The sequence below is a fragment of the Perissodus microlepis genome, chromosome 7 (genome assembly GCF_051167445.1).
Source record: "Perissodus microlepis isolate ML-2025 ecotype Zambia chromosome 7, ASM5116744v1, whole genome shotgun sequence".
Lineage (NCBI taxonomy): Eukaryota > Metazoa > Chordata > Actinopteri > Cichliformes > Cichlidae > Perissodus > Perissodus microlepis.
In genome coordinates, this window is record NC_140467.1 from 28,254,801 (window position 1) to 28,267,617 (window position 12,817).

The following is a 12,817-nucleotide window of genomic DNA, read 5'->3' on the forward strand; positions in this document are numbered from 1 at the left end:
TAATATTGTTATATCATTTAGTAACATTACTGCATGCTATATTATCATGGCATTTGATGGCTCACCTGGTCTTGCTCCACAATCGGTGTTCCCCTTATTCTCATGCAAAGCTCTGTAGTGCCTAAGCATGGATAAGGTATTGTTGTTATATCCCAGCTCCCTGGCACATAGCAAACACTTCACCTTGTACAAAAGTACAGACAGTTTAACATAAATTGTATTGCACCATCAGTATTATGAAAATACATCTTCTGTAGAAATTTACATACCTTGTTGGGAGGAATAAAATCAAAATGTTCCCACACAGGGGAGGACATCCTCCTCTTCTTAGCTGGCTCCATTCGCTCCTGACTTTCTCTCCTCACTCTCATAAACCTCCAAACTCTCTCCAAACTCTCACTAACCGCAACTCGCCATCAAACACCCACATTTTGAATGGAGTCTGAGGGGTTTATATCGCTGTCATAGCTCGCGGCAAAGTTCGAACCAATTCATGAACCAGTCACGTGGTACAGCCGGGCAGCGAGGCTTCGGACGTCATCATTTTCAGCTCCTCCCATAAATGAAGCAAGCCTCGATAAGCTCATCGCGGAAAAGCCCCTTTCATTACTCGACACAAGCTTTGAAGCCTCGATACAGAACGTCACATCACTACAGGCCATGTTTCTTTTTACTGAAAAACATTACACCAGGTAACCTGCAGTGTTGAAAACATGTTTTCCGTCGATGTTTGCTACCCTGCAATCCGTCCTGCTCTGTAGTAAAATCAGCGACATTTGACCGTCCTGTTGCTCCCATTGAAACGTATACAGCCTATTTAAAACCTAAAAATTGTCCGTAGCCTACTGTTGTTACCACTGTCCTGTTTGAAATGGATACTAACTAGCTAACTGACTGAATGCCCATTAACCTTATAACTCCCATTGTGCGTGTGTGTGTTTGTAGAGAGACAGCCAGATTCATAATGGATATAAGGAAGTTTTTTTAAAAAAAAAAAAAAGGAACCACATTCAGGTAAAAGTGTAAAATCAAATGATCCGTTAATCAAGGATAATGTTGGATCAGTGTTTCAATATTTATATCTTTTATTAGATGTTCATGTGGTTTGGTTAGCCTTTTGGTTGAAAGTACACTGAGAGAGGACTTTTTGTTAGTGATCTTAATAGAATTTTTTTCATATTAATGTAATTTTTCACCTAATTGAATCTATTTGTGTATGATTGTCAGTCCAAAGAGGAGAACGTGAAGAGAAAGTACAAGGTCAGGAAGAACCAGGTAAGAAAACGGAGAGGGAAAAGTGACAGGCAAAACACAAACTGTTAAACTGACAAAGAGAAAAAAATTGGAACCATTGTACAGAGATGTCCAGGCTGTCCAAGTTAAGTTAACATCTCGACAGGAGCGTCTTCTGATGAGAAGGGTTGAAGAAAATCACCATGCAAGTTCACTGCAGTTATCTAAAGCAGTAGAAAGCCAAACTGGAGGGACTGTTTCCCGTGACACCATACGGTGCACACTGCAGAGGAATAGCATGCATGAGTATCGTCCATGAAGGAAGCCTCCCCTAAAGACCATGGACAAAAAGCATGCCTAGAATTTGCTAGGGCTCATGCTGAAAAAGATGAAGACTACTGGGACTCTATACACCGGAGTGATGAAACAAAGATCACGGTTTTTTGGAACTAATAGTTTATAGCTGCATTTCATTGATGGTATCATGAACTCAATCGTCACACACTTTTCCAACATGACAATGATCCAAAACACACATCTAAAGCTACTGTTGCATTTCTGAAGAAAAACAGGGTGAAGGTGATTCAAGGGTGAAGTAGGTCTCCTGAACCCAATCGAACACCTGTGGGGAATTCTGAAGCGACAAGTTGAGCATCACTCTCCATCCAGCATCCAGGCTCTAAAAGAGGTTATTCTTGAAGAATGAAAAAAGATAGACGTTGCAATATGTCACCAACTTGTTCATTCCATGCCTAGAAGACTTGGTGCTGTCCTTGAAAATCACAGTGGTCATACAAAACACTAGATATAGTAGTTTTTGTTGCGGGGTGTATTCATTTTTGCTTCAACCAATTTGAGTAAAACTGAAGATTTTATGATCTAAGTTACATTATTAAGCTTAATTTCATGTTATGGAGTTAAACAAGTGTTCAGTAAAACTCAGCCTTGTGAAAATTTTGGATATTGTTCTTTCGTTCATTGAGCTACTGTTTAATTTTGTACTTTTTAAAGGGGGTGTACTCATTTATGCTGAGCAATGTGTATGTATATATATATACATATATATATATATATACATACATATATGTATGTATATATACACGTATATATATACACATACGTATACATACGTATATATACATACATATACATACATACATAGATACATACATACATACATATACATACATACATACATAGATACATACATACATACATACATATACATACATACATACATACATACATAGTCAAAGGAGCTTGCAAAGAAAAGCGTCTGGACTTCTTTAAGTTTACTTGAAGACGTTTCACCTCTCATCCGAGAAGCTTCTTCAGTCCTAAGGTCAAATGGTGGAGAGTCCCAGATATAAACCTAGTGGGAGTATCCCCCCACAGAGGGACAAAAGGACCCCCTGATGATCTTCTAATCGCCTGAGCCAAGGTGTGAAACTGGGTGTGGGTCCCAATCAGCCAGAGTTTCGGGTGTGTTCATTGTGAAACCTGGCCCCACCTTATCATGCGAATTCCTGAGGTCAGATGGCCCAGGATGTGAGTGGGCGTCAAGGCGTCTGGGAAGGGATCTCAAAACTGGATTATAGATGGCAGCGAGTTGGTGTCGTAAACCCCCGCCTCTGTTCAAAGATGGTCGCTCACAGTGGACATAGATGGCTTCTTTCACTCCTCTTTCAAACCATCTGTCCTCAGTGACAACAATACCTACGAAGCCTTAAAGCGAGACCCCACAAGCAGCTACAAAAAGAAAGTTATAGTTTGCCTTCAAGACTTTGAAAAGGACAAAATTATTGACCGCCTTACATATCACCGCCTTTACCCAGGGGATGCCATACCCTGCATCTACGGACTTCCTAAAATCCACAAGGAAGCTGTCCCACTCAGACCCATAGTCAGTAGCATAAACTCAGCCACTTATAACATTGCTAAACACCTTGCTACCATCCTTGCTCCTCTTGTGGGGAACACCCCACACCACATCAAGAACTCCACCGACTTCACCGACAAGGTCCAGAAACTTACCCTGGATCCAGATGAAACCATGGTGTCCTTTGATGTAGTCTCTCTCTTCACTTGCATACCCACCACGGAGGCCGTGGAAACTGTCAGAAAACGACTACAAGAAGACAGCTCCTTGGAGGACAGGACCAACTTCACACCCGATCAGATTTGCACACTGTTAGACCTCTGCCTCACCACTACATATTTCAAATACAACGAAGGCTTTTACAGACAAAAACATGGCTGTGCCATGGGCTCCCCCGTGTCACCTATTGTAGCCAACCTTTACATGGAGGAAGTGGAAAGGAAGGCTCTTGGCTCTTTCAAAGGAAGAGTACCCAGCCACTGGTACAGATATGTGGACGACACCTGGGTCAAAATCAAGACACAAGAAGTGGACTCCTTCACTGCGCACATTAACGCTGTGGATAAAAACATCAAGTTCACCAGGGAAGACACAAAGGACAACTGTTTGCCTTTCCTGGACTGCGCTGTGCACATTGAAGAGAACGGCAAACTCAACATCGAAGTTTACCGGAAGCCCACACACACGGACCAGTACCTCCTCTTTGACTCCCATCACCCTTTGGAACACAAACTTGGAGTAATTAGGACCCTACACCACCGGGCAGAACATGTTCCCTCTAAGCCTGAAGGAAAAAAGAAGGAACACACACATGTAAAGGAAGCACTCAAAACGTGCGGCTATCCTAAATGGGCGTTCTTAAAGTCAGCAAAGAGGCACAGAAAAGAAGACCAGACACCAACGAGGGAGGATAAGAAGGACAGACGCAACAACATTGTCATCCCCTATGTAGCCGGTGTATCAGAAAAACTTAGGAGAGTTTTCTCCAAGCATGACATCCCGGTGCATTTCAGACCCAGCAACACGCTCAGACAAAAACTGGTTCACCCGAAAGACAAAACGCCAAAACACAGACTTAACAATGTGGTGTATGCTGTACAGTGCAGCGAGGAATGCCCAGACCTCTACATTGGAGAGACCAAACAGCCACTTCACAAGCGCATGGCACAACACAGAAGAGCCACCTCCACAGGACAAGACTCAGCAGTCCATCTGCATCTTAAGGATAAAGGACACTCTTTCGAGGATGCCAATGTTCACATTTTGGACAGAGAGGACAGATGGTTTGAAAGAGGAGTGAAAGAAGCCATCTATGTCCACTGTGAGCGACCATCTTTGAACAGAGGCGGGGGTTTACGACACCAACTCTCTGCCATCTATAATCCAGTTTTGAGATCCCTTCCCAGACGCCTTGACGCCCACTCACATCCTGGGCCACCTGACCTCAGGAATTCGCATGATAAGGTGGGGCCAGGTTTCACAATGAACACACCCGAAACTCTGGCTGATTGGGACCCACACCCAGTTTCACACCTTGGCTCAGGCGATTAGAAGATCATCAGGGGGTCCTTTTGTCCCTCTGTGGGGGGATACTCCCACTAGGTTTATATCTGGGACTCTCCACCATTTGACCTTAGAACTGAAGAAGCTTCTCGGATGAGAGGTGAAACGTCTTCAAGTAAACTTAAAGAAGTCCAGACGCTTTTCTTTGCAAGCTCCTTTGACTACGATGACCTGGATGACTGAGAACCTTCACAGACAGACATACATATATATATATATATATATATATATATATATATATATATATATACATATATATATATATACATATATATATATATACATATATATATACATATATATATATATACATATATATATACATATATATACATATACATATATATATACATATATATATATATATATATATATATATATATATATATATATATATATATATATATATATATACATACATACATACATACATACATATCACACGATTGCCCCGAAAATCATCAGTTGTGATGAAAAACAACTGGAGGCGATGTGTTAATACCAGTGGGTGACTTCAAAATTATTAAGTCTCTTTCTTTGACCTAGAGAGAATGGTTCTAAGAGATTCCTGGCCTCTTAATTACCTGAGCAAGTGAGATAGAGGGAGTTGTCAGAGTCATATTGGAATACACAATCTTGTAGAGCAGATGTGGTCAGAAGGCAATGACCAAAAACAGACCATACAGCTCTTATTTGAGGTATCTTTCTCTGTCTGAAAGAAACAGCAGAACCACAACCCAGATGTACACAGAAGACAGCAACTGTCTCCATCCTCCAATCAAATGACTCCACTGGTCTCCACTCTCCCAAATGTTTCAGCTCCAGGATTCCTTCACAGCGACTGGCTCCTCCCACCAACCTGACAGGCTCTGAACAGAAAGCAGAGAGTTTTCAGTAAAGAATAAAGTAAGTTTGAACCACATCAAAGCTGCAGCTCCTCTTCTACCTGAGCAGGTGAGTCCAACAGCTTTGCCAGGTGAGCAGCTGTTTCTAGCTGAGCCTGAGCTTCTACAGTCCAGGAGAGCAGACTCATGGCCTCCACACTGGAACTCTTTGCTCCACACTGGAGCCTCCACTTCTCCATAGAGCGCCCCCTGGAGGACCGAAGGAGGCCCACAGCCAAGCTCCCTACAGACCACCTCTGCATCCTGCTGGTCAAAGTCAGCTTCACACACTGAGGACCAGCTCTGGTTAGACTTCACCTCCAGTCTGCCTGAACACAGACTGGAACCATTCAGCAGCCTGACAGAGTCTGGAGACATCAGAGAAGATCAAACAGAGAGATCAGAGACAGCAGACACACAAGAAAAAGATGGCAGCAAACAACTATTCACTGATTCAACCTCAGCACAACTCAACATGACTTCATCATTAACAACAGAACACATCTTTATAACGGCACACACCGGAGACATGTTAACACCACATTTAGATTCAAACACCGGACCAGCTCTCAGTAAGTCATTAATATGTGCATCTGAATGGTCCTACCCTGTGCAATAAATAAATAAATGTGCATGAAAAATTCATAAAAGAGTTTCGGCACCTGGTGATTTTGTTCTCACCACAATGTGAACATTAGTGAATCAGGATCACTGTAAATAACAGGCTTGTGCTGCCTCAACCAAGTTTATCTGAAAAAGGGACAAAGACACCAGGACTCATTCACAAACAGTCCTTAGTACTGCTGTTACTACTGCTACTACTGTTACGAGTACTATTGCTGCATTACATGTAAAGAAAAGAAGAAAATGGAAGGAAAAGATGTAGGCTTTCATCTTTTCATAAAGATACTCTAATATTATCTGATTGTATCTTTCATTAAAAATGGCTTCTATCCTTGCTGGTCACTTTCTGACATTTTATTAGTATAATTTGTTTCTCATTGGAGCTCTTGGTGGTTTACAGTGAGCCTGATTTGCTGACATACACATGGTGGTAAAAAATGTGCACGCTTGTTTTTTTCAAGTTATTGTTATTATTGTGGTTGTGTGTTGTTACATTCTTCTCACATGTTATGTCATACAGTGGGATGCAAAAGTTTGGGCAACCTTGTTAATAGTCATTATTTCCCTGTATAAATCGTTGGTTGTTACAATAAAAATGCCAGTTAAATATATCATATAGGAGACACACAGTGATATTTGAGAAGTGAAATGAAGTTTATTGGATTTACAGAAAGTGTGCAATAATGGTTTAAACAAAATCAGGCAGGTGCATAAATTTGGGCACTGTTGTCATTTTATTGATTCCAAAACCTTTGAACTAATTATTGGAACTCAAATCGGCTTGGTAAGCTCAGTGACCCCTGACCTACATACACAGGTGAATCCAATAATGAGAAAGAGTATTTAAGGGGGTCAATTGTAAGTTTCCCTCCTCTTTTAATTTTCTCTGAAGTGTAGCAACATGGGGGTCTCAAAACAACCATCATGGTTTAGGGCAGAGCTTCCCAAAGTGTGGGGCCCGCCCCCTAGGGGGGGGACACTGCTAGCATAATGGACAGGGCTCCCACACAAACGCAAAGCAGGAGATGAAGCATCATTGAATCATTGAATATTATTACACATAAAAAAAAGTAATTACACCGTGATGCCACTGCCTTTCTAAATGGAGGGACAGTAACTGCGTGTGTATATGTAAGCGTGTAAAACCTGAAGATAGTCAGATTAACAGTAACAGTATTTTGTCTCTATCTTCCATTCTGCAATTCATCTCATGTAAACAATAACGTGGCGCACAGCGTGATGTGAAAAAAGGCACATACCTTTGACATTGCGTGACGAACTCTGTATTCCTTGTCCACACGTAAACGCAAAAAAGGAGTTTTAAAAAATCTCAGTTTTCGGTGATTCGAAACGCCGTTTACGTGTGGACGAAACAGCTGCGTTTTCAAAAATATTGGACGCAGCGTAAAAGAGTTAGTAGTGTATTTTATTACTACCTGCAATTGAGTTTGAAAACAAAATATGGGTGTGTGTTTGTGGTTGGAGGAAGTGTTTTTTTTGGGGGGGGGGGGGGGTTGGGAACCTCTGGTTTAGGAGAGGGATACAGAAAGCTGTCTCAGAGATTTAAGCTGTCTGTTTCCACAGTTAGCATATTGAGAAAATGGAGTTAAGGCTCGAAGTGGCAGACCAACAAAAATCTCGGATAGACAGAAGCGACGAATGGTGAGAACAGTCAGAGTCAACCCACAGACCAGCACCAAAGACCTACAACATCATCTTGCAGCAGATGGAGTCACTGTGCATCGTTCAACCATTCAGCGCACTTTACACAAGGAGATGCTGTATGTGAGAGTGATGCAGAGGAAGCCTTTTCTCCGCCCACAGCACAAACAGAGCTGCTTGAGGTATGCTAAAGCACATTTGGACAAGCCAGCTTCATTCTGGAATAAGGTGCTGTGGACTGATGAAACTAAAACTGAGCTATTTGGGCATAACAAGGGGCATTATGCATGGAGGAAAAAGAGCACAGCATTCCAAGAAAAACACCTGCTACCTACAGTAAAATATGGTGGTGGTTCCATCATGCTGTGGGGCTGTGTGGCCAGTGCAGGGACTGGGAATCTTGTCAAAGTTGAGGGACACATGGATTCCACTCAGTATCAGCAGATTCTGGAGACCAATGTCCAGGAATGAGTGACAAAGCTGAAGCTGCGCCGGGGCTGGATCTCTCTAAAGGGATGCCAAATGCTGTCATTTTTTTTTTCTGTAAAGCAAATTTACCTTGCCTATGGGTATAAATAAAGTTACCTTGACCTTACCTTGACCTTTCAACAAGACAACGACCCGAAACACTGCTCAAAATCCACTAAGGCATTCATGCAGAGGAACAAGTACAACGTTCTGGAATCTCAGTCCGCAGACCTGAATATTATTGAAAATCTCTGGTGTGAGTTAAAGAGAGCTGTCCATGCTCGGAAGCCATCAAACCTGAATGAACTAGAGATGTTTTGTAAAGAGGAATGGTCCAAAATACCTTCAACCACAATCCAGACTCTCATTGGAACCTACAGGAAGCGTTCAGAGGCTGTGATTTCTGCTAAAGGCGGATCTACTAAATATTGATTTCATTTCTTTTTTTGTGGTGCCCAAATTTATGCACCTGCCTGATTTTGTTTAAACAATTATTGCACACTTTCTGTAAATCCAATAAACTTCATTTCACTTCTCAAATATCACTGTGTGTGTCTCCTGTATGATATATTTAACTGACATTTTTTATTGTAACAACCAACGATTTATACAGGAAAATAATGACTATTAACAAGGTTGCCCAAACTTTTGCATCCCACTGTATATCATATCACAAAAAGTTTTACCTGTGCAGGTCAGATCCAGGATCTGGATGGGAAAGGACTCGTAATGAGGTCCCACACAGACACCCCAAAACGCAGAAGCAGCCTGAACACAGCGACCGCTGACCTGCACCACAGACCTGTGTGAGGCCTCCTCTCTTGTTCTTAAAGAAACAGCTGCACCACAGTCCAGATGTTCACAAGCAAGAGTAAGTGCCTTGTAGGACCATGGAAAGACCACTGCTGCCCTCCACTCTCCCAGATGTTTCAGCTCCAGTGTTCCTGCACAGCGGCTGGCTCCTCCCACCAACCTGACAATCTCTGAACAGAGAAGACATTTAAAATATCAAAGTGAAACTCAACAGCAGATTCTGCTTCTGTGATCCTTTGTTTCTCTCTGTTTACCTGTTGGTTTGTGCTTTTCTTCAGCTCGGACGCCTGAGGAGGACACAAGAGAAAAATCATAAGGAAGTCTTTTATCTGGAGCACAAACTATTATTATTATTATTATTATTATTATTATTATTATTATTATTGCAACAATATGTTTATTGCGTTTTTAGAACAAGTCAAACAAATCGTATACAGATATATGAAAGAATAGTCATCAAGGAAAAAAACCCGTTAAAAAAAAAACAAAACAAAAAAACAAACGGATGGACTATACAAAGTGTCATTCCACCATGTCCCTCATGGTTATATCACGTTATGTCTCTCCAAATGATGTGACTCCAGGTTCCCCGGACTCCACCAACACTTGTGAAAGGTCCGCTCCTTCCAGGTATAATATAAAAGGTGTCCAGACAATTTCAAACAGCTCCTTCTTCCCTTTCAAAATATAGGTTATCTTTTTCCATAGCCAGAGATGAGGACATGTCCCGTAACCAATGCCCCAGCTTTGGTCTATCAATTTTTCTCCAATACAATGCAGTTAGACGTTTAGCATGCAAGAGGCACATATTTATGAGGGTCCTGATCTCTTTTTGAATTGTAGGAGATGGTGGATAAAGTGCCAATAAAAATAATTTGATTTAGAGTTATATTAACCATACTATTTATTGCTAAAGTTACCTCCCTCCAAAACTTCTGTATCTCCTCACATTCCCATAAACAGTGGAAAAGGGTTCCCTTTTCTATACCACAGTTCACCCATGTATCTGGCATATTATTATCAAATGAATGTCACTTAACAAGGGTTAGATAAGTTCGCATGGACCAGTTAACACAAGATTGCAGCTTTTACAGGTTAACAGTTTGAGTATGATCTTTTAAGTACACCGATTTCCACTCTTCTAAAGATATATCTGTTCCTATATCGCTCTTCCACGTGTTTAGCCGGCCAGCAGAGGATTTAGTAGAACTGGAAATAAACATATCGTACAAATATGAGATCTGCTGCTTGGTGTAAGGATAGTCAGAAACTGCTTTTTCTATTAGTGATAGGTCAGGTAGGGTCACATTGTTAGTTTGTGAGGTTGCCACAAAGCTCCTTACTTGTAAATATCAAAAAAAAATAATAAAGTGTTTTAGGTAACTTAAATTTAACTCTCAGCTGTTCGAATGACATCATTACACCATCACAAAAAAGGTCTTCAATCTTATTCAGACCTAGTCCAAGTCCGAAATCCTGTATCGATCATACCAGGTTTAAAATGGTCGTTTCCCTGAATCGGACTAAAATGAGATAGGGGTTTCCCTACTCCCAAAACATCATGTACTTTGTGCCATACATTGATCATGTTCAAAATAATAGGATTTGCTATGCTTCTTTTAAGAGTTTTAACTGGCGCTGAGTACAAATATGCACTCAAGGGCAGTTCTGAATTAAGTAAGAACGATTCCATTTAAACCCATCAGATGAGAAATAGTACATCATCATGCGCAACTGTGCAGCCCAAAATTGCGCAACCACTGAAAGTTAGGAGCCTTAAGCCCACCCCTGTCAAATGGCAGATATACCGAAGCCGATGGCGACGATTTTGCCAAATAAAATTGGTAATAATTTTCTTTGATTTAAGAGACCTGCAGGTACTGGTAGAGGGATATTCTGAAATAAGTAGAGAGGTTTAAGGAGTACGCTCATCTTCACAATATTAATCTGCTAAATAGTCAATATGGGTAGATTTGCCCACCTTTTTATCGATTCCGTAATAGATTGAAAAGTAGGGTCGTAGTTAACGTCGGCTATCTTGCTAACATCTGGTACTATACGAATTCCCAAGTAAGTCAGGCATTCCGATGGTTTGAATGTCTGAGGCGAGCTGAGATAATTAACTCGCTCTGTTTCATTCAGCAACATTAAAGAGGATTTTGAGTTGTTTACTTTGTATCCAGAAAAGCGTCCAAAGTAGATAATTATGTTTAATAAAGTTGGAATTGATCTATCTAGTTGTCTGTGAAGGTTCTCAGTCATCCAGGTCATCGTAGTCAAAGGAGCTTGCAAAGAAAAGCGTCTGGACTTCTTTAAGTTTACTTGAAGACGTTTCACCTCTCATCCGAGAAGCTTCTTCAGTTCTAAGGTCAAATGGTGGAGAGTCCCAGATATAAACCTAGTGGGAGTATCCCCCCACAGAGGGACAAAAGGACCCCCTGATGATCTTCTAATCGCCTGAGCCAAGGTGTGAAACTGGGTGTGGGTCCCAATCAGCCAGAGTTTCGGGTGTGTTCATTGTGAAACCTGGCCCCACCTTATCATGCGAATTCCTGAGGTCAGATGGCCCAGGATGTGAGTGGGCGTTAAGGCGTCTGGGAAGGGATCTCAAAACTGGATTATAGATGGCAGAGAGTTGGTGTCGTAAACCCCCGCCTCTGTTCAAAGATGGTCGCTCACAGTGGACATAGATCTATCTAGTTGTTTCAAAAAAACACAACATCGTCCGCATGAAGTGCTATCTGGTTGTCTTGGTTGCCCAATTCAATACCAGTAATATCTATGTGCGTGCTAACAGCCATGGCAAATGGTTCTATGGCCATCGTGAAGGAAAGTGGCGATAGAGGGCACCCTTGACGGGTTCCACAAGAGATATTAGAGGCGAGAGAGATATTATTATTAGTGAGAATTTCAGCAGTGGGCTGGGAGGTAAGAAGTTTTACCCATTTACAAAACGTATTACCACATCCAAATTGAGCCAGTACATCAAATAAGTAGGGCCATTCAACTCTGTCAAAGGCCTTTTCGGTATCTAGCGACAGAACTGCAGTATCACAAGCATCTCGGTTTTCATAGAGGACATTTATCAATCTCCTCACATTGTGAGACCCTTGTCTTCCTTTAACAAAACCATTCTGATCTGTATTAATCACTAGTGGGAGACATTTCTCTAATCGCAGGGCCAATATCTTGCTAAGAATTTTCATGTCCACATTCAATAAAGAAAGTGGCCGACAGGACTGACAACCATCTCTGGATTTTTCAGGTTTAGGGATTACTGTAATCAATGCAGCTCTTAGAGAGGGCAGAAGCAAACCATTTTCAAAGGATTCAGAATACATATCTAGCAACGGTTTTAAGAGTTTACATTGAAATTTTTTATAAAAATCCATAGGCAGCTCATCACGCCTAGCAGCTTTCCCCAATTTCAGAATGTCAACTGCCTCCTGAATTTCTTTAATTGTTAAATTAGCGTCAAGAGTAGGCCAAAGGTCATCTGGAATAGAAGGAAACTCAAGGTCATTTAGAAAGGTAGCCTGTAAAGTATCTACATTAATTTCCTGTGGTTGTACTACTAATTCACCTTGAATATTCCTAATAGACTATGTGCACGTTAGCATATGCTACTTCCGGTGCGGAAACTCCTGTGGGGAGCTTTGTTTCCGGTGTCCTATTCGCGCCTTGTTTACAG

At 41.4% G+C, this 12,817-nt stretch overlaps 1 protein-coding gene across 1 annotated transcript in view; it reads right to left on the reverse strand.

Annotated features, from left to right (window-relative positions):
• Positions 1-5,112: 5,112 nt before the first annotated feature.
• Positions 5,113-12,817, reverse strand: part of LOC146383284 (scavenger receptor cysteine-rich type 1 protein M160-like) — a 65,277-nt gene continuing 57,572 nt past the window's right edge. Inside the window, exons 35-36 of the mRNA XM_084932440.1 lie at positions 5,622-5,927; positions 5,113-5,544 (exon numbers count right to left, since the gene is read on the reverse strand). Coding sequence (XP_084788566.1) covers positions 5,252-5,544; positions 5,622-5,927 — 599 coding nt within the window. The 3' untranslated portion in view covers positions 5,113-5,251. The remainder of the gene's footprint in view (positions 5,545-5,621; positions 5,928-12,817) is intronic.